The sequence below is a fragment of the Hyperolius riggenbachi genome, chromosome 1, assembly GCF_040937935.1.
Source record: "Hyperolius riggenbachi isolate aHypRig1 chromosome 1, aHypRig1.pri, whole genome shotgun sequence".
NCBI classification, from domain to species: domain Eukaryota; kingdom Metazoa; phylum Chordata; class Amphibia; order Anura; family Hyperoliidae; genus Hyperolius; species Hyperolius riggenbachi.
The window spans coordinates 370,627,517-370,652,804 of NC_090646.1; the positions used below are offsets into that span (position 1 = coordinate 370,627,517).

The 25,288-nt window shown below is 44.9% G+C and overlaps 1 protein-coding gene across 7 annotated transcripts in view; it reads left to right on the top strand.

Moving 5' to 3' along the window:
- Nucleotides 1-25,288, top strand: part of SHOC1 (shortage in chiasmata 1) — a 342,404-nt gene that overhangs the window by 156,775 nt on the left and 160,341 nt on the right. For 6 of the 7 annotated variants that reach the window (XM_068234309.1, XM_068234308.1, XM_068234310.1 and 3 more), the window contains one exon: nucleotides 14,444-14,573. In XM_068234309.1, coding sequence (XP_068090410.1) covers nucleotides 14,444-14,573 — 130 coding nt within the window. Of the gene's footprint in view, nucleotides 1-4,627; nucleotides 4,706-14,443; nucleotides 14,574-25,288 lie in introns of all 7 variants that reach the window. The other variant, XM_068234311.1, reaches the window with a different exon arrangement.

Below are 25,288 nucleotides of genomic sequence, written 5' to 3' on the forward strand. Positions count from 1 at the left end.
CCTGTGTAATAGGCGTAGGGCGGCGGTTTATATATCCCGGAGTCCCTTTAATAGACTGTGTTTTACTATGCTGGGGAGGCTATCAACTACAAGCTGTAGAAGCTTATCACTGCATGGAAGCCCCACAGATTGTTCTTTGTATGTTAATTGCAGTTTGTAAAACTGAGCAAACACAGCACAGAGTTTTTGTTCTCTGCAGGATTTGGTGTTTGTGGGTAGCTCTGTAAACGTAGCAGACTTCACCAAGTAGATTGGAATGAATTTGATGATCCATGTAATGATAGTTCCTAGCGATGCTGTACTCTGAGCCTGGGGAACCTTTACACTGTACAACTTTATACTGTGGGACAAATGTAAATAGAATTACTGTGGGACAAATGTAAATAGAATAATGCCCCATACTCACGGGCAACATTTCTGGCCTGTCGCTAGCACACGGGAGCGTGTGCGCAACAGACCGGCGACAGCTCGTCGCCAGGTCCCTCCGCATACACGGCGGAGGGACCTGGCAACTGATGCGGCAGAAGCTGTCGCTGTTGTTCCTCCTCCCACAGGAAGCTCAATGTATTCCCTGCTTGTTGCTGTCGCTAGTCCGCATACCCACGCGGACTAGCGACAGTTGCGGCGGCAACTGTCGCCAGGCGATTGACCGCACCAATCGCCTGGCGACATCAGCGGCGAGCGACGGTTTGGGGTGCGCGCCTCATACTCGCGAGCGACCTGTCGCCGCAACACACGCGCGCGCCGCGTGTTGCGGCGACAATTGTAGCCTGTGAGTATGGGCCATAACTCTATAGGTGATAAAGAGAGAAGACAAGGTGTTATTGTATGTTTTGTCAGACTGTAGTTCCACGCAAAGAACACCAGATTCTGAAAAATGTCCTGTTTCCTGCAGACTGAGGTCTTACAATTACCCACCGCCTATTGTCTGTGAAATACAAGTTTCGCTCTTCATGTAGACATGCTTCCACTGTGAGGCCTGGGGACACTACTGCATTGCTGAGGGGATTTCAGTATCAGTGTGCGATACTCAGGGCTCCATTTCATCCTTTTCTGGCCAATGGAGGATGCGGATGGTATCTGACTGACATGCTTCTGCACACTGGAGCATTCTGCTGAATTGTGACTACCAGGCACTGCATTTTTTTCTACAAATCTACCAGCAGCTGCTTTAAAAAAATTTTATTTTTTTTTAAATCTCTCATGGCCCACATAGTACAAGACTGTATGATGGACAACTATTGGTCTCTGATGCAGTCATTATTACTGACCAAAAAGGACTAGAAGCAGACTTAGGCCTGGGACCCGCTTGAACACTTTTGGCAGTGTTTTCTGATTGCCAACAATTGTCATTCCCAAAAAGTACTTTGCCATTGAAAGTCAATGGAGGGGAACCCACTGGAGTGGTAGCGATTAGGCCAAATCACAGTCTCTGCCTGCAGCATTTTTGGAGCATTTGCCCCCCAATACAAAATATAGCATTGCTGTAAAATCGTTTCAAATCACTGTATAAAATTTTTTTTGCAGTGATTTTTGCCACCCAGAACGGAAACTTCCTCTCCTCTCCCCCTCCCGCTAATTGCAATTGCAAATCACAATCCCTATCACTAGAAATACAGTAGAATAAAATTGCTCCAAAAACACCAGGAATCGCTGCTAAATTGTTTTAGAAAAAGCTTGCAAAAAAGCTATGCAATTGCATTCCAGGCCTGAGGGCCTGTTTCCACTTGTGCCGCACGCGTCTGCACTTCCGGGTCTGCGGGTACGCAGACGAATCCCATCAACCGTGCTATGCACGGCTATGGGATTTGCAGCCTCCCGCACCATTTTGGATGGAGATGCTGGCCGAATCGCTAGCGCAAGCGATTCGGCCGGCGGCGCTATTGATCCCTATGACAGAGTTTTCCGTTGCGATTTGCCTGCGGGGAAACTCTGAGGAATCGGCGTGGAAACGGGCTCTGAATCTCACTGGCCAGCACATTTAGCCAATTTAGAAAGGTATTCTGTCACTTGGTGTCTATATGTTGTTTATATTAATTTTTCATCCTGATTACTAGGATTTGTTTTGCTCTCTGTCGGATTTACATTATTTTGTCACCACTTAGTGGAGGTATTCAAAAACAAAGTACAGTAAACTCCCTTTATAGTGAACTCCAAGGGACTGGACAAAGTGGTTTACGATATCAGAAATGGTCATCTTCAAGCACATAAAGTATACTATGGTACTGGATCTATATTCAGTCAATAATTGGGAATCATTTTTTTCTTTTCAATGCTTCAGCAAGTGAGAAAAGACAGTGTCTAAGCTAGATCAAAATGCACAGTGTTTCATATACAGGGATTTACAGGCAATAATCATGCAACAGCTTGCACAGGAAGCATAGGACTCACCAGTTAATGCAGGTGTACAGTACTTAAAGTGTGTCGCATAACGACTAGATAAGCCGACACTACGAGGAAGCAGCAAGGGAGAAAGAACAACACGCATCATCATGGAGGCGCCCGCGTTGCTGCCGCTTAGCATCCGGCCACATGGTTACTCCCAGCGCTACACATGGAGAAAAGTTAAAAAAGTTTGCCGCTGGTTCGCGCGTCATGGGAGTAAAGTGGCTGTGGGCAGAGGGGTTGCGGAACACATGGGGCAGCCCAGCCTGAGACCCTTGCAGGGGGTGAGACCCTTAGCTTGGAGCTAACGGCGGCCCTGTTTAAAAGTGCTCACTAATGATCCAGTCTTTCTTGTCCACTCTTATCACTTCTATGTAATATGAGGGACGACCTATGTATTCAATATATTCACTAAGTTTACCCTTCTACTACGTAGATTTGGTAAGACTGGACAAAAACAATTGGATCATTAATGGCCACCATAAGAGGGCAGATATCCTGCCACTGAAATGTGCCATAAGTGACCATTTATCAGAGATAGTTATGGTCTGGGGTTTACTGGCCAATGGCAGAGCCAGATCATCCACAATGGATACCTAGGCAGTTGCCTAGGGCCTGAAGAAAGTCTAGTGGCCTGGTGGATGCTAGCCCTACCAAATTTTACTAAAAAAAAGCCAGGTGACCATCAGCGTTGGGCAAAAACTTCTATCTTGCTTAGGGCTCCATTTCATCCTTTTCTGGCCAATGAAGGATGCGGATTGTATCTGACTGACATGCTTCTGAACACTGGAGCATTCTGCTGAATTGTGACTACCAGGCACTGCATTTTTTTCTACAGATCTTTCATGGCCCGCATGATACAAGGCTGAATAATGGACAATTACTGGCCTCTGATGCACTCAGCATCACTGACCACAAACAAGCATTCTGACCAGATGCTCTGATTTTCCTGATTGTGAATCCCTTTCCTTCCAACTATTTGACAAAAGGGTCATTTTTTTTTATATCAAGAAGAAAAAACAAATAAGTGTTGGCCTCTAATTGGCGCTGGTTGTGACTCCCAGCCCTGACAGGAAAAAAAAAGGAAGAAAATGCTTGTTCTGGGTTGAAAACCTGTAGTAAAGAAAAAAAAATACAATTATTAGGCATCTTTCACACATGACATAATTCAATTCCAAATTGCGTTTTTGCAAATTCGCATTTGCCACATATCTAATGCAAGTCAAGGGCATCACAGTGGACATGCGTTGTGTGAATTTTCGCATTCCAATTTTCTGCAGAAAAAATGCCTACATGCATGCTTTTTCTGCGCAATGGGCATGCAAATTGCATATTATTCTAAATGCAAAAATTTGCAAGTGAATTTTAGTTGATTATATATAATTTCATATACATTAACTTCCTTGGTGTGCATGGAAACATTGGAATGTGAAAATTTGCATAAAAGCACTGCTAAGGAGTCTTTTAGTTAATCAATTGGCCAAAAAAATGATACTGTGTAAAGAGAGGTGGCCTGGTTATTCCTTTCGTGTTGTCACCCTACATAGGCTGAATGAGGCCTGCAGTGTCTGGGAAATGAATTGCTGGCAGGAAGCCACTTCTGTGCACTAAAATGCCTCCCTTCAGGACCAGCACAAGCGGGATGCAGGCCCCAGGGGAGCACATTTTAGTTGGGCGGGTCCGTCGGTCATCAAAATCTTTCTGTCTGCAGCAATCAATAGCATGGATTGATTTCATCTGGAAAATGTTTCAAATTACAATCAGACAGTTATATTGCGGCATCGATTTCCAGCAGATTTTATCATAATGATCAAATCTGCCGGATAAAATTGATAAGTGTATGGGCACTTTATGTCCTGCAGATAACATAAACATCTTTGGCCAAAATATTTTAAGCCTGCCCACCAACGCCAAGGTAGACTCCTCTCGGACAGGTCCTACACTACACTACGCTACCGTACTCTAATAGATGCTAGTCATCTTTTACCTCACGTGTGTGGGGTTTTTTTTATTTTAAATAAAATATATTTGTATAATCTCTTCTGGGGCATGATTAGCTGTGCACTGTTACTGTGTCCCTGTGATGTTCCATTTCTGAAATATTCCCTCTTCCTCTGTGAAGATCAGCATCAAATCTACTTGAAGAAGCTGGGATGACTAAAGAAAGGGACTTCACAGAGACAAATGGAAGTAGGTTAAATCAGAAAATAACATTTACTTTGTTTGATGACCCATTTTTCAGGCATTCCCACTTCCTCCCTGTAGGCTAGCAGGAAACGGGATTATCTGCACAATGGGACTTCACAGACACTAAATAAAGGTAATCATGCTTCAGAGGAGAACATAAAAATACTATTATCTAACACTATATCTCCCAACCTGTATGCCCTACCTTATCACTACAGTCACTGTGAGTCTGTCTAACCCTACATCTCCCAACCTGTATGCCTAAAGGTGCCCATACACTCGTCAGATTGGCAGCAGACAGATAAGAAATGCATCTGATGATCTATCTGATGCGTTTTTAGAACATTTTTTACCAGGATAGAATTCCAATAGATTTCAGTTTGAAATCTGTTGAAATTCGATCTGATGGCATTTTTTTGCCATCAGATTTCCATTAAGGCCAATGCAAACTGATAAGCAATCTCATCAGATCGACCTAAATTTTCCACCCTGCTAGTTCGATGGAAATCCATCGAAATCGATCGAAATCGGCCGTCGATCGGTCGATTGGCCAACCGATTTGCGATCGATCGATCGATCGATCGATCGCGATCGATCGGTCGGCCAGAAAATCGGCTGAGTGTATGGGCTGCTTTACCCTATCACTACAGTCACTGTAAGTCTGTCTAACCCTACATCTAACCTGTATACCCTACCGTATCACTACAGTCACTGTGAGTCTGTCTAATGCTGGGTACACACTGAGATTTTATGGTCGATTTACTGTCAGATCGTTATTTCCAACATGTCCGATTTGCTTTCCGATCGATTTCCGAGCATTTTCCGATCAATTTCCGTTAACTTTAATAGGAAATCAATTGGAAAATGCTCGGAAATCGATCGGAAAGCAAATCGGACATGTTGGAAATAATCGATCTGACAGTAAATCGACCATAAAATCTCATAGTGTGTTCCCAGCATAACTCTACATCTCCTAACCTGTATGCCTAAGGGCTCGTTTCCACTAGTGCGGCGTGCGTCTCGTAGACACACGCCGGCACTGAGCGGGTGGGCGGGATCGCAGGCAAATCCCATGAGCCGTGCCATGCACGGCTATGGGAATCGCAGCCTCCGCCGCGAATTCTGTAGGGGGTTCCGGCCGAATCGCTACTGCAAGCGATTCGGCCGGCGGCGCAGTTATCCCCTATGGCAGAGTTTCCCTGCGCGATTTACCTGCGGGGAAACTCTGCGGATTCGCGGCCGTTTCCGCGAGAGTGGAAACGGGCCCTTACCCTATCACTGCAGTCACTGTGAGTCTGTCTATAACCTGTATGCCTTACCCTATCACTGCAGCAGTGGCGGCTCCAGGAAATTTTTTTAGGGGGTGCTATGCAGGTGCTGGACCAATTTCCGGGGGAGCTGACGACCTGCGGCGCGCTTAGTGCGCCGCGGCAAAAAATGGGTGTGGCTACAACCTGCGGCGCACGAAGCGCGCCGCGGCAAAAAATTGGGCGTGGTCATGACCGGATGAGGGCGGGGCTAACTGTAATTTAAAGTGAACCCAGGGTGAGATTGATATGGTGGCTGCCATATTTATTTCCTTTTAAACAATACTAGTTGCCTGGCAGCCCTGCTGATCTATTTGGCTGTAGTAGTGAACTGAATTACACCAGAAACAAGCCATGCAGCTAATCTTGTCAGTTCTGACAATATTGTCAGAAACCCCTGACCTGCTGCATGCTTGTTCAGGGTCTATGGTTGAAAGAATAAGAGGCAGAGGACCCTTTAAAAGTGCAACGCAAAGACAGAGGGCCCAAGTTTTGGTGACCCTTTTCCCAGAAAATTCACATAATTGTGCAGGTTTTCTCAAGAAAATACACGTAATGTGAGCAGATTTTAACAAAAAACACGTCCAATGACCCCAATATGCACAATCGTTATCAGATATGGCTCCAATATGCACAATCGGTAGCAGATATGGCTCCAATATGCACAATCAATAGCAGATATGACCCCAATATGCACAATCGGTAGCAGATATGACCCCAATATGCACAATCGGTAGCAGATATGACCCCAATATGCACAATCGGTAGCAGATATGACCCCAATATGCACAATCGGTAGCAGATATGACCCCAATATGCACAATCGGTAGCAGATATGACCCCAATATGCACAATCGGTAGCAGATATGACCCCAATATGCACAATCGGTAGCAGATATGGCCCCAATATGCACAATCGGTAGCAGATATGGTCCCAATATGCACAATCGGTAGCAGATATGGTCCCAATATGCACAATCGGTAGCAGATATGGTCCCAATATGCACAATCGGTAGCAGATATGGTCCCAATATGCACAATCGGTAGCAGATATGGTCCCAATATGCACAATCGGTAGCAGATATGGTCCCAATATGCACAATCGGTAGCAAATATGGTCCCAATATGCACAATCGGTAGCAGATATGGTCCCAATATGCACAATCGGTAGCAGATATGGTCCCAATATGCACAATCGGTAGCAGATATGGTCCCAATATGCACAATCGGTAGCAGATATGGTCCCAATATGCACAATCGGTAGCAGATATGGTCCCAATATGCACAATCGGTAGCAGATATGGTCCCAATATGCACAATCGGTGGCAGATATGGTCCCAATATGCACAATCGGTGGCAGATATGGTCCCAATATGCACAATCGGTGGCAGATATGGTCCCAATATGCACAATCGGTGGCAGATATGGTCCCAATATGCACAATCGGTGGCAGATATGGTCCCAATATGCACAATCGGTGGCAGATATGGTCCCAATATGCACAATCGGTGGCAGATATGGTCCCAATATGCACAATCGGTGGCAGATATGGTCCCAATATGCACAATCGTTATCAGATATGGCCCCAATATGCACAATCGGTAGCAGATATGACCCCAATATGCACAATCGGTAGCAGATATGACCCCAATATGCACAATCGGTAGCAGATATGACCCCAATATGCACAATCGGTAGCAGATATGACCCCAATATGCACAATCGGTAGCAGATATGACCCCAATATGCACAATCGGTAGCAGATATGACCCCAATATGCACAATCGGTAGCAGATATGACCCCAATATGCACAATCGGTAGCAGAAATGACCCCAATATGCACAATCGGTAGCAGAAATGACCCCAATATGCACAATCGGTAGCAGAAATGACCCCAATATGCACAATCGGTAGCAGAAATGACCCCAATATGCACAATCGGTAGCAGAAATGACCCCAATATGCACAATCGGTAGCAGATATGACCCCAATATGCACAATCCGTAGCAGATATGACCCCAATATGCACAATCCGTAGCAGATATGACCCCAATATGCACAATCCGTAGCAGATATAACCCCAATATGCACAATCAGCATCACCTGAAAAAGAAAAGAAAAACCCATTTACTCACCTACAGCCAGAAGACCTTCTTTCCCGACCTCCTGTCCCGAGTCCCGACCTTATTGTGGCGCGCAGCGCCCGCGCGCCCACGATCCTCTTCCTTCCCGACGTCACGACGAGACTTCCTGCCTGCATGCAGAGAGCAGGGCTACGGGAAAATGGCCGCCCGAAGCCATGCACTGCAGACTCGAAGTCTGCAGAACAGGGCTCCGGGCGGCCATCTTACCGTAGCCCTGCCTGCTGCTCCGTGCTGCCGCTGTGTGAACTGACTTGGCGTCTTTTAGACGCCTGAAGTCAGTTCACTCCAGGGGGTGCTTTGGGGGTGCTTGGACAATTCTAGGGGGTGCTCGAGCACCCCCTTGCACCCCCCTGGCGCCGCCCCTGCACTGCAGTCACTGTGAGTCTGTCTAACCCTACATCTAACCTGTATACCCCACCCTATCACTACAGTCACTGTAAGTCTGTCTAACCCTACATCTAACCTGTATACCTTACCCTATCACTGCAGTCACTGTGAGTCTGTCTAACCCTACATCTCCTAACCTGTATGCCTTAAGCCCAATCTACACGATACGATTCTTTATACGATTCGATTACGATTCTATTTACGATTCGATTAAATCCAACATGTCCGATCGGGATTCGATTCGATTCAATTCGATTTGCCATTGCAAAACAATGGCAAATCGAATTCAATCGTGTTGAATCCCGACTGCAGTCACTGTGAGTCTGTCTAACCCTACATCTCCTAACCTGTATGCCCTACCTTATCACTATAGTCACTATGTGAGTCTGCCATAAGGTGGCCACTAACGGCCCAGTTTCTAGTGAAAAATCGTTCGAACGATCAGAATTTCTGATCGGATTGGTTTTAAAAAATCTCAGTTTATGGGCACAATCGTTTAGGAAAATGTCGTCCAATTGGATTTTCATCAAACCAAAATTTAGATTTTCCTGTTGGTTGTGATAGATCGGAAGGAAAGATTGGTTCGTTGATGTTGTAGTGAGCGATTTTTCTTCCGATCAGAATTTTCTGATCGCTCGAACGATTTTTCGCTAGAAATTGGATCGTTAGTGACGACCTTAACCCTACATCTGTTAAACTCTATGCTCTGCCCTATCACTGCTATCAGTCAGTGATTGTGTGTCTGTGTGCCTTATGGCCCATACTCACAAGCTACAATTGTCGCCGCAACCACGTGGCGCGCGCGTGTTGTGGCGACAGGTCGCCCGTGAGTATGGCGCGCGCCCCCCGAACCGTTGCTCATTGCTGCTGTTGCCAGACGATTGGTGCGGTCAATCACCTAGCGACAGTTGCCGCCGCAACTTTACCGCAACTGTCGCTAGTCCGCATGCGGACTAGCGACAGCAACCTGATAGCCAGAGAACTGAGTTTCCGACTGGGGGGAGGAACGTCGGTGACAGCTTCCGTCGCACAGCTGATCCCTCTTCCGCGTGTGTACGCGGAGGGACCTGGTGACGAGCTGTCGCCGGCCTGTCGCGCACACGCTCACGTGTGCTAGCGACAGGCCACAAATGTAGCCCGTGAGTATGGGCCATTACTCTACTCTACTTCAGTCGGGGTATGCCATTCAGTCAGTGTTAGTCTGTATGCCTGGCTGTGTGAAGGTGGGCAATCATCATTAGACATTTGTAATAATTTAGACATTTGAGGTATGGAAAAATTGAACAAAACAAAAAGTCTATTAAAAAATAGGGTCATTCTCAAATAATTTGTAATCAATATATCAATCGAACATTTAGTTAAAAAAGCCTTTTCTATTCTTGATTATCCAGGGCGCAGAGGGTCACCCACTAGTTCGTGCAGGGTGGTAATCAGATAAAGGATCAATATTAGAGTGATATCGATCGTTATCTGATCTTCAAAAATATCTAATAGTGTATGCCCAGCTTTATTGTGAACCCTGCTTTGTGTCATTTTGTCAGTCTGTCAGTACAAACATAATACACATTATTTAAAAAAAACAAAAAAACAAAACAATGTTCAGGGGATGGAATAATTTTTTGTGTGGTCTTTTTGCATTTTTTAACATTTTGCATTTTTTTCTATTTTTTGGGTGGTTTGGGGGGGCGGCTACAACAACAGAAAATGTAAAAATAAAGAAGAAAGTTATTGTCCTGAGTCTGAAGGATAATACTCACCTTGCCTGTTTATTAGATACTCACCTAGCTTTATTTTTTAGATACTTACCAAGGCTGTTTATTAGGCTGCTTGTTGAGAGTGTTTAAGCTGAGCTGGATGTTTCAGTGTGGAGACAGAGTTGATTAGGATGTTGGAGTGGAGCAGATAGATATTTGCTGCGTGGAAGCAGAAGGTATGGCTTGGGTTGGGTAGACAATCCTTCTCACATGTAAATCATCACTAACCATGGATGATGCCATCATAACCTATTTTTATTCATTAATACATTTGATAATATAAAAAAAAATTTGAACAAAAAAAATCTACTAAAAATGGGGGCATTAGCAAATGAAACCCACCTTCCAGTTAATTATTAAGCAGCCAGTTCATTAATAAGTGGCTAGCAGCTTTCATTTGCTAGCATGGCATCTAATTCCTGAGTTAGTAAAGATTGTTAGGAGAATAGTCAGCTACTACTTATGTGACCCGTGGCTGTGTCATTGCAGAGATGCTAGTCTTGCAGGTGATGGGAGGCAAGCAGTGGTTGGCAATGGAGAATCCACTCTAGCTTCAGGGCTTCCATTTAAAAGGTTTCACTGAAGGTTGTCCTGCTGGTTTGTAATCCTTGGGAAATTCAGTTATCTTCCTGCTTGTGAAGCACTGCAGCAGATGCGGCCTCAAAAGTTGCTTGTTGTACACGGGTTCCCGTCTGCTGCCAACAGTTTGTAGGCGTTTGCAATGCAATGGATGACACAGTCTTTGTTGGTACTCAATTGTTGGTCCACCGGCAGATACTCCATGTTTTTTGTAGCATCCTTCACATAGTTTCTGTAGCTTTCTTCTATCTGCTGGATGGCCATTTTTCCAAAAGCCATGGCCTTGTAGTTGTCTGCAACCACCACCTTCGCACAAATGCATGCTGATGTTGGCAATCCACGTGGAACTGAACAGTGGGCACAGTTCTTGGTCTGACAGGAAAGCACACTGCTCTGATGCAAGGAAGACCAGTCGCATCCTGGAACTGTTGTCTCAAGAGTTGCACAGCTGCCTCTATCAGTCCGCAGCGGAGCTTCCCAGTGCATTGGAGAGCCATCTTGTCCTCCATGGTCAGCCGCAGGTCTGGCAGCCAGAGCTTTGGACCCCTCCGTCTTCTTTTCTTCGCCCTCTGCTTCCCTGTCTTGGCCAGGCTGCTGACAGCTGGCCCCCCTCTGCTCCTTTTCTTCCCCTTCCTCAGTGCTCCCTGCACATGGATTGGGCCTGGTCCAGTCCTCATGATGTCCTATTCAGTCCTCTTGTCAGGTTTTTCTTCTACCAAAAGTCCTTTTTTTTTCTTCTAAGAAATAAATTCAGATGGAGACTCACAAACTGCTGCAGTTTCCAATGACATCCAACTGACAAATGACTTCCAACTGCCATTTTCAGCATTTGAGTTCATGCCGATGATGTCATACAGGCATTTCCTGGTCAGTTGGGAGGCTCTTCTGTCCAAATACTACTAATTCCTTATGTTTTCTCTACTGTTTACTAGTTATTAACATCTTTTTATCCACGTTTGTTAATAACTATATTATAATTTGGGATATAATTGTAATGAATGTATATTAGAAAAGATTAGCTGTTATCTTGATTTATATTATTTTTTTATAATTTAGTAGGTATAAACTCTTGTTACACCTCATGTGTGCATCTTACTCAGTTACTTCCTCAATGACAATATACATTTAGTCTAATTTTCCACCTTACAGCAGAACATATTAATTTCCCTAAACATTAATCTTATTCTCTCACTCCCCATTCTCGTTTGAGCTTTAAGTGTTCCAGAGACGGTACACTGGCCTGTATTTATACTTACCCAGGGCTTCCACCAGCCCCATGAGCATCATGGCCTCCCTCGCCTTCCGTCCTCCTCGGTCACTCCGTTATTCCGCTATGACTCCCGGTAATCCAGTCAGTCGCCGCCAGTCGTTGGCTTCTGCGCATGCTCAATCTAATTTTTCCAAATGTCCATAACATTCATTGTGGTGCATTACTATTTTTGCATGTAAATTTAGCTTTATAGGTTTTTTTTTTTTTTACCCTTGGATTAAATACAACACCTTTTCCTGCATTTCTGGGAGTACTGTGCTGTTTAGACCTCTTTCAGACAGGTGGCTGAACTTATTGGGAAGTTCAGCGTCCCGTCAGCCGCCCCTGAAAGCTATTAGAGTACAGTTACAATGTAGCCGAATGGCACCGTTTTCAACACTATTCAACGCATGTCAGTGCTAGACTTGTGGTGGCATTACCCAGTGGCAGAGAACCGCAACATGTTGTGACTGAGCACAGCTGAGGCCACATTTAAATCGAACTCTATGGAGGGGCAAGCACTAACAAGCTCCTGGCTGGTGCAGGAGAGCAGCTGACAGGCAGTGAATTCACTACCTCCAGCTATCATATGAAAAAGCCCTTAGCCATGGTTGATCACTTGCAGGGGCGCCACAGGGATACCAGAAAGCCACACCCCTGCTTGAGGCCTCCCTTTAGAGAGGTGCCTCTCCAAGCTGGCCGGGCTTCCCTGTGCCCTGCATCCCCTGGCTTCCCCATCTGTCACCTCGTCCTCCCTCCCTGTGCTCTGTGCCCTCCTATTGGCAAAAACTCACATGACCCGATCCAGCTCTGAACCTCGCTGCTTTCCTGATCGCATCCTGGCACGTTGCCTTAGTTACTTCTGGCAGGCACATCTCATGATGTCAGAGGCGCCGCTGGAAGTTACCATGGTGACAGCCAAGACGCTAAGCGGTGATCAGGAGAGCGGCGAGGTTCGATGCTGGATCGGGGCCATGTGAGTTATTGCCGATGGGGGCCATGTAGGGCAGGGAGGGAGGGAGCACATAGGATGAGGTGACAAAGCGGGTTTTCCAAGAAAAGTTTTAGGTGTGCCCTTCCACCCAACTCCAAAGAAAGCAAATGGAGGTGGCAAAAGGAGGGGTCACAAGCAAATGAGAGGAGAAGAAGGGCGATTGCTAATGTTGATGATGCAGCCTGCGGACCATCTGAAGAGTAATAAGTCTCTTAATGCAGCATCACTATCAGACAGAAAGAACAGCAAACATCCTTGGGGTCTGGGTGGGTGGTTTCCTACATCTTTCCAGACACATGCAAATAATTTGAAGGTTTAATGAAAACTTTATTTTTTGATATTCTTTCAATGGCTCTCATCATTTGACAGCTGCTGCTCAAACGTCTGTGGCCCGAGGAAGACCCTCATGAGACAAAAATGTAGTTCACAGTTTAGAAAAAAAAATGTGAATATGCCAAACATACACATATTTAAGACAACGACAATGACAGTGACACTGGGAGACATGAGGTGACACAAAGGGGGATAAGAGGTGACACGGGAACAGAGGTGACACAGAGTGGGACAAGAGTTGACACAAAGGGGGACAAAAGAGACACAAGAACTTAGGTAACACATGGGGACAAGAGGGAACAGAGGTGACACAGGACATGGGGAAAAAGAGGCACAGATATGACACAGAGGGCAACAAAAGAGACACAGTGTTCCGACTTAAGAACTGATTCAGGTTAAGAATGGATCTACAATCCCTATCTTGTTCATTAACCGGTGATTACCTATACAGTATTTCACTAGTCACTTTATTAGGTATGTCTTGCTAGTACTGGGTATGACCTTTTTGACATCAGAACTGCCATAAAGGAAACCAGAGAGCTCATAAAGGAAAGAATCGATACTTACCCTCCCGCCCAATAAGCACAGTCTCTTGTGGTTTGCCGTTCAGCCCGGTAACTTGCTCAGTCGGGTCCAGTCTGGGTCTTCTGCACATGTGCGGACCTTCCGCGCATGTGCAGTAGACCCAGACTGATGCGACTGAGCAAGTTTCCGGAGCTGATTGCGGTTGAACGACAGACCGTGGGAGGACGGCGAAGGACTCGCATGTGCTTATGGGGTAGGAGGAAGCATCGGGTAAGTATCGATTCTTTCCTTTATGAGCTCTCTGGTTAACTTTAATTTTTCATGGGATTCTTCAGAGATTTTTGGTCCATATTGGCATGATAGCATCATGCAAGTGGCTTCAAGTGCGCCACTCCCTTCAGTAGGGGTCCATACCCACTTTTTGCCGTGGCACACGTAGCATGCTGCTGTCTTGGTGGGGCCCACAAATTATGTGACGCTTGGGGCCACAAAAGCCTTAGCTGCGCCCCTGATTGCCTGTACGTGTTATGCACACACTCCAGTTTGAGTTCCATCCATATGTATAATCATGCTCCTTTTGTTTGTTTTCTTTATGCAGAATGCTGTAACAAAAAAGCTTGACATCTCTTGGATGCTTATTCCATTTCCTAAAGAGATTCTGCAGGATCAAGACTACTGCCACAGCAAAACCTTTGTAAATGATACATACAGAAGACCATGGAAAAGATGTATGTTGTATTTTTCTTCAGCTACAGTAACTTTCTTTGGGGACCATGCTATTTAGAAGGTGAATTTGCTTCTGTCAGTTGGCTCTGAAGATTCGCAACTACAGTAGGATGCTTACACACATCCAATTTTGATTGTCTAATTTTTCTACTTCCATGTGATTGAGTGCTTACCTACACAATTTATTCATAGTATTCAAAAATCACACTACTTGAAAGTGGTCAATTTGGCCAAACATTAACCACTAAAAATTGGATGTGTGTAGGCCACTGTGAGGAAAACTGCAGCTCTGAGCACCAAGGAGGGAAAACCATTAACTCAGACAGTAGGTGGTGATTGGTTAATCATTTTTAGAAAACATATGGCAGACATTTACATGGCTGGATTCACACTGTGTGCTTTGCATAACGTTACAATAAACGTTAATTGAAAGCCTGCATGCAGCTAGTCACAATAATGTGATCGGTTACAACACAGAGATGTGAACAGGCCCATAGCATTGTATGAGCAAGGAGTTCCCATCTAGAATTATTCTGCAACGCAGTGGATATTGGGGTTGATTTACTAAAGAACGTCAATCTTAACATGCACGGATAGCACACGTTAAGATTACCGGCATTGACGCCATTTATGTAGGGACGTAGGGACTTACACAATTTGCGTAACACACCAAATATATGGTATACCTTAATCTATGTTTTGTGCGCTCACTTATACAATATAAACAATAATTCGCATATAAAACATTCAATATTATAAAGTCCTTTTAAAGTCCAAAACCTAAATTACGTGTCCATGGATCGCTGCACCAATCATCAAGCATCAGATGTGTATAACAGTGTCCCTTTAAGATGCTGCGCTCACATGTACTTGAAATCTTCTTAAAGTTGTATCACTCAAACGAAAGAGAAAAAGAACAAACCATAGCGTAATACTGTATTGTACCAGTGCCACATCCCTCACACCCAGTGCCAGGAATTGATAATGAAAACTGCCCAGGTATCCACCATCCACCAGGTCACACAGGTCCTCACCATAAGCTGTAGCTGCCAGCCACAGACAGCACAAATAGCACCTCCACAACTCTCCAGATCATGTGTGTTCCCTCAAACTTATCACCACCACCAGCATACGTGGCCTCTCACCTTCTGTTTAGCTGCCCAGATTATAAGACAGCAACTGCACTTAAGCGCCCAGCGGGTCTTTCTCAGCAAGCCTCAAATGGATAACTCCGTAGGAACAGAAGCTTCACACCAGCCTAATAACTGAAAAGCTCCACATAGTGTAAAAACATTCACTTTAATAAAATAAATAAAAGTAGTGCACTCACAAGTTTCCAATAAAATCAAGCATGTCAATACAATCCTCCACGCCAGCTCTATCCGCCCGTAGCTCCGCCCTACGCGTTTCGTGCATGCGCACTCATCAGGGGCTTGAGGCGTCTGACCAGCCAGCGTCTTAAATACTATTATTTCCGTCTCACTACCCAATCCCCAAAATTCCCTCACCCAAAATGGCCGCCTGGGTACTTCCGCCCTCCTTCAGCCGCCTCATCTACCTATGAGATATTGCCATGTCAGCAAGGGTCATCCCCCGTCATTCAAGTCCGCCTGCTGCTTTCCCATTGGAAGACCAGCCGCGAATACTCACGCCCAGGGTGCCGCCCCCACACATCATCTCATGGCTAGTAATGTCACAGTGCCGGTATTCAAGTATGTGATTGGCTCAACAAGATTCCGCATAGTTGCGGTGATCCAATACGGATTTCTTACGTAATCCAGACCCCTTCTACAATACGGTCCACTCCTCAAACCCCCCATTCGATCAATACAGGCTTATCACATCCTTTCTCCCCATCACATAACATAATATCAGCATCATTACATCTCACTGCGGATTGCGATTTTGTGTTCCAAGCCACTAATACATATAACGTTCCCTGCATAATATTTATCCAATCCGCAATAACATCCAGCATTTCTCGTATGCCTACACTCCATTCCATAATGACTCATACCATTACTGCATCTATTCCATCAGTGCACAGTAATCTATATCTTGCTGTAAAAAATCCTCATATCCACTCACACTGTATCCGGGGCTGTGTCACTCACGCTGCATACACCCACATCCCCCACACACATGGCAGGATGCACATGCACGCAGCGCGAAGGGCCAGCATAAAAAGACATATGAACAAAATAACATTCCCAGAACATCTTGCTCCACCCCACCCCCTCTCTAGCAGCATCACATACCCCCATATTCAAACCAACCCCCCATGTTGGACTGGGGTACATGCGCGCCCCAGCAAGCAGGGGCACACATCTACCCCACCCCACTCTAGTCATTAGAAATAAAGCAATTCAGATCGAACTCAACATTGAGACCTCTCGGGTGTAAAGTTTTCAATTCATGAATCCAACGCGACTCCATCTTGGATAGTTCCCTTACTTTATTACACCCTCTCCAGCTGCCCCTTAATCTATCAATCCCACAAAAATTCATCATACCCGGGTCCCGCCCATGATGTTCAGCAAAGTGTTTAGACATATTATGTGCAAAGTTGCCTTTTTTAATGTTCCTAACATGTTCACCAATCCGTTCCCTGAGTTTCCTTGTGGTCCTACCAATGTATTGGTGTCCACAAGGACACCAACACATATATACAACATGCGTGGTATTGCAGGTAATGCAGTCCCTAATTTCATATTTCTTCCCATTAGCCTTTCCCATGAATTCATTACGTTTCTGTGCCTGCGATTCTGTGCAACCTACACATTTTCTACACGGAAAAAATCCTTTATTCCCCATCATATCACCCCTGCTTCTTTTTGGCCCATCAATGAAGCTTGGAACTAAGATCTGCTGAAGATTTTTTGCCTTCTTATATACAAACCGAGGGTGAACAGGTATCCTCCCTCCCAGCACCGTATCGGCCCTCAACACATTCCAGTGTTTCCTTATCACACGTTCAACTTCACTATGCCTAGAGTTGTAGTCAAGCAGCATAGCGTACTCCTGTCTGTTATCTGCATCTTTATTGTTCCTCCCATTCCCCAATATCTGCCCTCTATCCATTTTCTCAGCAGCATCACGTATCCTCCCCAATGTCTCCCTCTCATACCCTTTCTCCACAAACCTCTCTATCAGCATATCCGTCTGTTCCCTAAAATCCGTGATCTCCGAGCAATTCCGTCTTATTCTAAGCATCTGCCCTTTGGGTATATTGGTGAGCCATTTCTTATGATGACAGCTGGAATATGGGATATATCCATTCCTATCTGTTTTCTTAAAATAGGTCCGCATCTGTAGTCTTTCTCCCTTCCTATACAGATCCAGATCTAGGAAGCAAATTCTGTTCTCATCACTTTCCACTGTTAGTCTAATACCCCTCTGGTTAGAGTTGAGCCACTGTACGTATTGGTCTAATTCAGGTCTACTCCCTTTCCAGACGATACACAGATCGTCTATATACCTAAACCAGTATCTCACTGGTCGGCTATTGCTGTTTTCCAATACGTGTTGTTCCCATTCATCCATAAAAATATTTGCCAAACTGGGTGCAAATTTTGCCCCCATGGCGCATCCCGTTATCTGTCGAAAAAAATGTCCTGCATACCAAAAATAATTATGCTGTAAAACAAACTTAAGTAACCGTAAAATGAACAGAATTTGCTCCCTTTTCAGAGTACCATCCTTATTTAGGGCCTTCTCTACTGCCTCCAGTCCCAGGTCATGTGGAATTATTGTATATGATGAGGCTACATCAGCCGTTACTAAAAGGTCATCCTCACCCAACTTAATCCTTTCAGCCTCTTGAATCATTTGTTTCGTATCCTTAACGAGGTATGGGAGTTTTTGTACAATAGGCTGCAGAAACTTATCAATGTACTCACCTATTCTCTGATTCAAGGACTCTATCCCACTGATTATGGGCCTACCCGGGGGTCTTTCCAGATCTTTGTGTATTTTTGGGTTCTGATATATCACAGGTATCCTTGGTACATCAATCATAAGATATTTAAACTCTGAATCATCAATTATCCCCTCATCCAAGCCTCTCCTCAAAATATCTCTTAGTATCCCTTTATACTGTCTAGTGGGGTCTCCTCTTAGTTTCTCATAGGTTGCACTGTCCCCAACTATCCTATCTAATTCATCAGTGTATTGGTCCTTTCTCATAACCACAACACCACCTCCTTTATCAGCAGGTCTAATCAGCAGATCTTTTCTTTCAGCTAGTTTAAGTGCTGTCACTAACTCACCATCCTTCCTCTGATCACCCAATTTCTCTAGGTCCGCCGTGACCAGTCTTCTAAACGGAGTTATCCATTTGAGGCTTGCTGAGAAAGACCCGCTGGGCGCTTAAGTGCAGTTGCTGTCTTATAATCTGGGCAGCTAAACAGAAGGTGAGAGGCCACGTATGCTGGTGGTGGTGATAAGTTTGAGGGAACACACATGATCTGGAGAGTTGTGGAGGTGCTATTTGTGCTGTCTGTGGCTGGCAGCTACAGCTTATGGTGAGGACCTGTGTGACCTGGTGGATGGTGGATACCTGGGCAGTTTTCATTATCAATTCCTGGCACTGGGTGTGAGGGATGTGGCACTGGTACAATACAGTATTACGCTATGGTTTGTTCTTTTTCTCTTTCGTTTGAGTGATACAACTTTAAGAAGATTTCAAGTACATGTGAGCGCAGCATCTTAAAGGGACACACCAAATATATGCACTGTTGGTGGTCACTTACCTGGAGACAGTATATAGATGAGGTATTCTGAATTTTATGGCTTTCCTGATGTGCGTGGTTGTTGGAGCGCAAGATTCAGAAGACATTAGATGTAGGAAGTCAGCATAAGGGCCTGCCCTTTCACACTAATGGTAAAACAAATGTTAATAGATAATTTTGTTTGATTATTCCGTTAGTTCTAATATAAAGATTTTTCCAACATGTCCGATTTGATTTTTATTGACAAAAACAAGGTCATCGTTAGTTTTTCTTGATTGAAAAAAAGATTTTTATTTTTTTTACTTTCATTCGATTCATTCGTTTTGGTCGAATAAACAGGAAAATCGAACATTTTTATTATACCGTGTATGGGCACCATAAGCAAGATGTGATGACATTCCAGTGCAGCATAGCCGAAAAGTTGCAGTGCACGATAGCGCTACGGTGCGACCGTACAGTGAGGCATACAGTACAATGAAAGTATGCGTCACTGCCACTGTAAACACATGTGTTACCTGTTTAATGCACAACACTCTGCATTACTGTATCGGAGCCCACCAGCTGCACCACACCGCAATCAATGTAAAAGCCCCACAGGAGCTCTGTGAGCTGGGGCTGAAAGTGCATGCTATTCACACACACATAGATTTGTGCTGCATCAGGCTTTCTGCTGAAATCTTGTCTAATATCTATCACCTTGTTCCAGAAGTAGAGAGCGGGACACCATTATTGCAACAAAGCCAAATCTTTAATGGGAATCCTCAGGGATACAACATACAAGGTACATTGAGGGGGGGGGGGGGGGTAACAAAAACCTGCCTGACAGCCGTTTCACAAGTTTCTCTGCTTCATCAGAGGCCACAGACTCGTAATGTATCTTTGGCCTCTGACAAAGCCGTGCATCGCATACAGTCAGTAAAGTGTATGCTTCACTGATACTGTTAATGCACGTGTTTTGCTGTAACTCGCACCTATATAACACACTCGCTGCACTGTGAATGTTTCATAACGTGGTGCATTGCAGTGTGGCAAGCCGTGTTACAAAAAGCCATTATGCCCCACCGCAATGCACCACTGTGAATGTAAGCTTAAAGGGACACTTAAGCCAGGAATAAAAAATCAGTTTTACTTTCCTGGGATTCCTACCAGCCCCCTCCCGCCATCCTGTGCCCTTGCAGTCACTCATGGAGCCTCCGGTCCCCTGCCACCAGCTAGTTTCATTTTCGCTGACAGGCCTAGCCACGTGTATTTTTCTGCGTATTCCCGTCCGCAATAGCGCTATTCAGGACGGGAACATGAAGAAGGAAACGCATGGCCAGGCCTACATAAGTGCAGAAAGTCCGCCGACTCCCTGTCAGGGCCTGTCAGCGAAAACAAAACTAGCTGGCGTGGGGGAGGGGTGTGGGGGGGAACCGGAGGCTCCGTGAGAGACTGCAAGGGCACATGCACACATGGCAGAAACGCTTGCGGAGTGGGAAACGCTGCGTTTTTATGCAGCAATGTAAGTCTATGAGATGCAGAAGGACCAGTGTTCCACCTGCGATTTACAGTAAGCGTTCTGCAGACGCTGGTAGTGTTGCATTATTTGCAGGCTGGATGCCAAAACACACATAATAAAAGTCTATGGAAGCGCATATGCATTGTGTTTTCCATGTGTTTTCTGCAGTACTTTTAATTAAAAGTAAAGATCTCTGATGTGTTTCCGCTTTCTGTTGTCTTTCCAATGATTTGCATATATTTAATTTCAAAAAAAGCATAGAAACTAACTGTAAACCCATTCAAACGCAGTAAAAATGCATTACCCTAACGCAAACGCACCTGTAGAAAATGCCAGAAAAAATCTTATGTTATACTGTATGTGAACCTAGCCTGTACCATAGACCCTGAACAAGCATGCAGATCAAATGTCTGACAAATCTGACAAGGATAGCTGCATGCACGTTTCAGGTGTGTGATTTACACCCTACTGACCAGAAAGATCAGCAGGTCTGCCAGGCAACTGGTATTGTTTAAAAGGAAATAAATATGGCAGCCACCACTCATATATGAATGAAAACAATGAAACATTTGCAGTGATGATTATAACATAACAAAAGCCTGACTACCTGTTACATATCAGTAGGTAAATACTTAGCTAGAAATAAAGTGCATTTTGAGATAGACTGTGTAGAAGAGAGTAGAGCTGGCCACAGATATTCCAGCAGGGTAATGGTTTAAAGTGAACCTTAAGCCAGAAAAAAAAAAGAGTTTTACTCACCTGGGGCTTCTACCAGCCCCCTGCAGCAGTCCTGTGCCCTCGCAGCCACTCACTAATCCTCTGGTCCTCCGCTGCCAGCTAGTTTCGTTTTTGCCGACAGGCCCGTCAGGACTGGCCACGCGTATCTTTTTCCGCATTCCCGACTGTAATTAGCGCTATTGCTGACCGCAACGCGTACAAAAATACGCGTTGCCGCATATCTACGCATAGGTAATGCGGCAACGCGTATCTTTGTACGCGTGTCGGTCCGCAATAGCGATAATTACAGTCGGGAATGCGGAAAAAGATACGCGTGGCCAGTCCTGACGGACCTCTCGGCTAAAATGAAACTAGCTGGCAGCGGAGGACCAGAGGATTAGTGAGTGGCTGCGAGGGCACAGGACTGCTGCAGGGGGCTGGTAGAAGCCCCAGGTGAGTTTTTTTTCTAGCTTAAGGTTCACTTTAACCACTTGAGGACCGCAGGCTTTACCCCCCCTTAAGGACCAGACCCTTTTTTTCCATTCAGACCACTGCAGCTTTCACGGTTTATTGCTCGCTCATACAACCTACCACCTAAATTAATTTTGACTCCTTTTCTTGTCACTAATAAAGCTTTCTTTTGGTGCTATTTGATTGCTGAAAAAAAAGTTTCCATTTCTTCTAACTTGCGACAAAAATAAAAAAAAATGAAATCTGCCACAGACTCACCATGCCCCTCTCTGAATACCTTGAAGTATCTACTTTCCAAAATGGGGTCATTTGTGGGGTGTGTTTACTGTCCTGCATTTTGGGGGGTGCCTAATTGTAAGCACCCCTGTAAAGCCTAAAGGTGCTCATTGGACTTTGGACCCCTTAGCGCAGTTAGGCTGCAAAAAAAGTGCCACACATTGCCATACTCAGGAGAAGTAGTATAATGTGTTTACTGGGTGGGTGGGAGAAATATCTCTGTAAATGACAATTTTTTAATTTTTTTTTTACACACAATTGTCCATTTACATAGATCTTTCTCCCACTCAGCATGGGTATGTGTAAAAATACACCCCAAAACACATTATACTACTTCTCCTGAGTACGGCAATACCACATGTGTGGCACTTTTTTGCACCCTAACTGCGCTAAGGGGCCCAAAGTCCAATGAGTACCTTTAGGATTTCACAGGTCATTTTGCGACATTTGGTTTCAAGACTACTCCTCACGGTTTAGGGCCCCTAAAATGCCAGTGCAGTATAGGAACCCCACAAATGACCAAATTTTAGAAAGAAGACACCCCAAGGTATTCCATTAGGAGTATGGTGAGTTCATAGAAAATTTTATTTTTTGTCACAAGTTAGTGGAAATTGATTTGTATTGTTTTTTTTCACAAAGTGTCACTTTCCGCTAACTTGTGACAAAAAATAAAATCTTCTATGAACTCACCATAGTCCTAACAGAATACCTTGGTGTGTCTTCTTTCTAAAATGGGGTCATTTGTGGGGTTCCTATACTGCCCTGGCATTTTAGGGGCCCTAAACCGTGAGGAGTAGTCTGGAAATCAAGTGCCGCAAAATGACCTGTGAAATCCTAAAGGTACTCATTGGACTTTGGGCCCCTTAGCACAGTTAGGGTGCAAAAAAGTGCCACACATGTGGTATCGCCATACTCGGGAGAAGTAGTATAATGTGTTTTGGGGTGTATGTTTACACATACCAATGCTGGGTGGGAGAAATACCTCTGTAAATGACAATTTTTGATTTATTTTACACACATTTACAGAGATATTTCTCCCACCCAGCAGTTCCTATACTGCCCTTGCATTTTAGGGGCCCTAAACCGTGAGGAGTAGTCTGCAAACCAAATGCCGCAAAATGACCTGTGAAATCCTAAAGGTACTCATTGGACTTTGGGCCCCTTAGCGCAGTTAGGGTGCAAAAAAGTGCCACACGTGGTATCAGCTGATCCCGTTAAGGCCTAGAGTTTTATTTTCTACTGCCACCAGGTACAATGTGTTTTGGGGTGTATTTTTACACATACCCATGCTGGGTGGGAGAAATATCTCTGTAAATGGACAATTGTGTGTAAAAAAATCAAAAGATTGTCATTTACAGAGGTATTTCTCCCACCCGGCATGGGTATATGTAAAAATACACCTCAAAATACATTATACCACTGAGTACGGCGATACCACATGTGTGGCACTTTTTTTGCACTCTAACTGCGCTAAGGGGCCCAGAGTCCAAATAGTACCTTTAGGCTTTACAGGGGTGCTCAAAATTTAGCCCCCCCCCCCACACACACACTTGCCAGGACAGTTAACAAACCCCACAAATGACCCCATTTTGGAAAGAATACACAACAAGGTATTCCATGAGGGGAATGTTGAGGCCATTGAAAATTGTATTTTTTGTCACAAGTTAACGGAAAATGACACTTTGTAAAAAAAAAAAAAAAATTCTGCTAACTTGTGACAAAAACTAAAATCTTCTATGAACTCACCGTGCACCTCACATAATACTTTAGGGTGTCCTCTTTCCAAAATGGGGTCATTTGTGGAGTTTGTCCTGGCATTTTAGGGTCTCTGCAATCATTACATGTATGGCCAGTATTAGGAGTTTCTGCTATACTCCTTATATTGGGTATACAAGTAATGCACTCTGGGCTGAAAGGAAAAATGAACGGCAAACATACCTTGCTCCACATCAATGGCAGATCTTCCTCCACATCAATGGCAGTGATAACCTCAGGAGAGACACACCGTGCCACCCTGCACTCAGGGTGAGCCACCAACTTATGTGACTAGGCCTCAGAACTTTAGTATACAGCATTGTGCCTGTAGTATACAGCAATATGCCTGCCAGTATAGATGACTCTGTGTGGCATTAAAGTATCATCATAGGCCCAAAGTAAATCACATATAAACCGGGGGTGTCCACACTCAAGGGAAATTCAAACATGCCGTCTTATATCGCCAACCCAGCACAGATCAGCAATATCAAGCATGGAAACCGATCCTTCTTCTGACTTTTATGCTTACCTGTTTGTTTGGTTTTCAAGCTTACCTCTCCTCCCCCTGGGACAATGTGCGAAATACCACTGAGTGTGTGCCTACTCCTGTGTCTGGAGTTCCCTAGGTTCTAATAGTGTACCTGCTCGTGGTACCTCTCAAAAAACTCCCCTAGGCATAGGCCAGGCTGGTCAGGACATTTGGGACAATAAAAACTGGTGTCAGTCCTTCTTCTAGCACTGCTGCAGACTCGACAACGTTTTCTTCGGGTGCGTTGACCTGGGGTACTCGGAAGCTGATAGGCGTAATGCCTTCCATGCAGTCGGCTAGTTGCATTTGGGTAAGGGGGCCTGGCACCTCCTGGATACAGGAGGTCCAGAACGATCTGTTCCTGAAATTGCAGGAAAGATCCAATTCTCCTAGCCTTACTGTAGAGAACAAAGCTGTTGTAAACTGCCAATTGAATCAGATAAAAAGACACTTTCTTATACCAGCGTCTTGTTTTCCGGGAAATTAAATAGGGCGCTAACCTCTGGTCATTGAAGTCCACCCCTCCAATGTTGACATTATATTCGTGGACGACAAGGGGCTTTTCAATGACCTCAGTTGCCCGTTGAATTTAGACTGTCGTGTCTGTGTGAATGGTGGACAGAAAGTAAACGTCCCTCTTGTCCCTCCATTTCACCGTGAGCAGGTCGTCAGTACGCAAGGCGGCCCTCTGCCCCCGTTCAAGTCTGGTGGTAACGAGCCGTTGGGGGGAGCCCTGGCGAC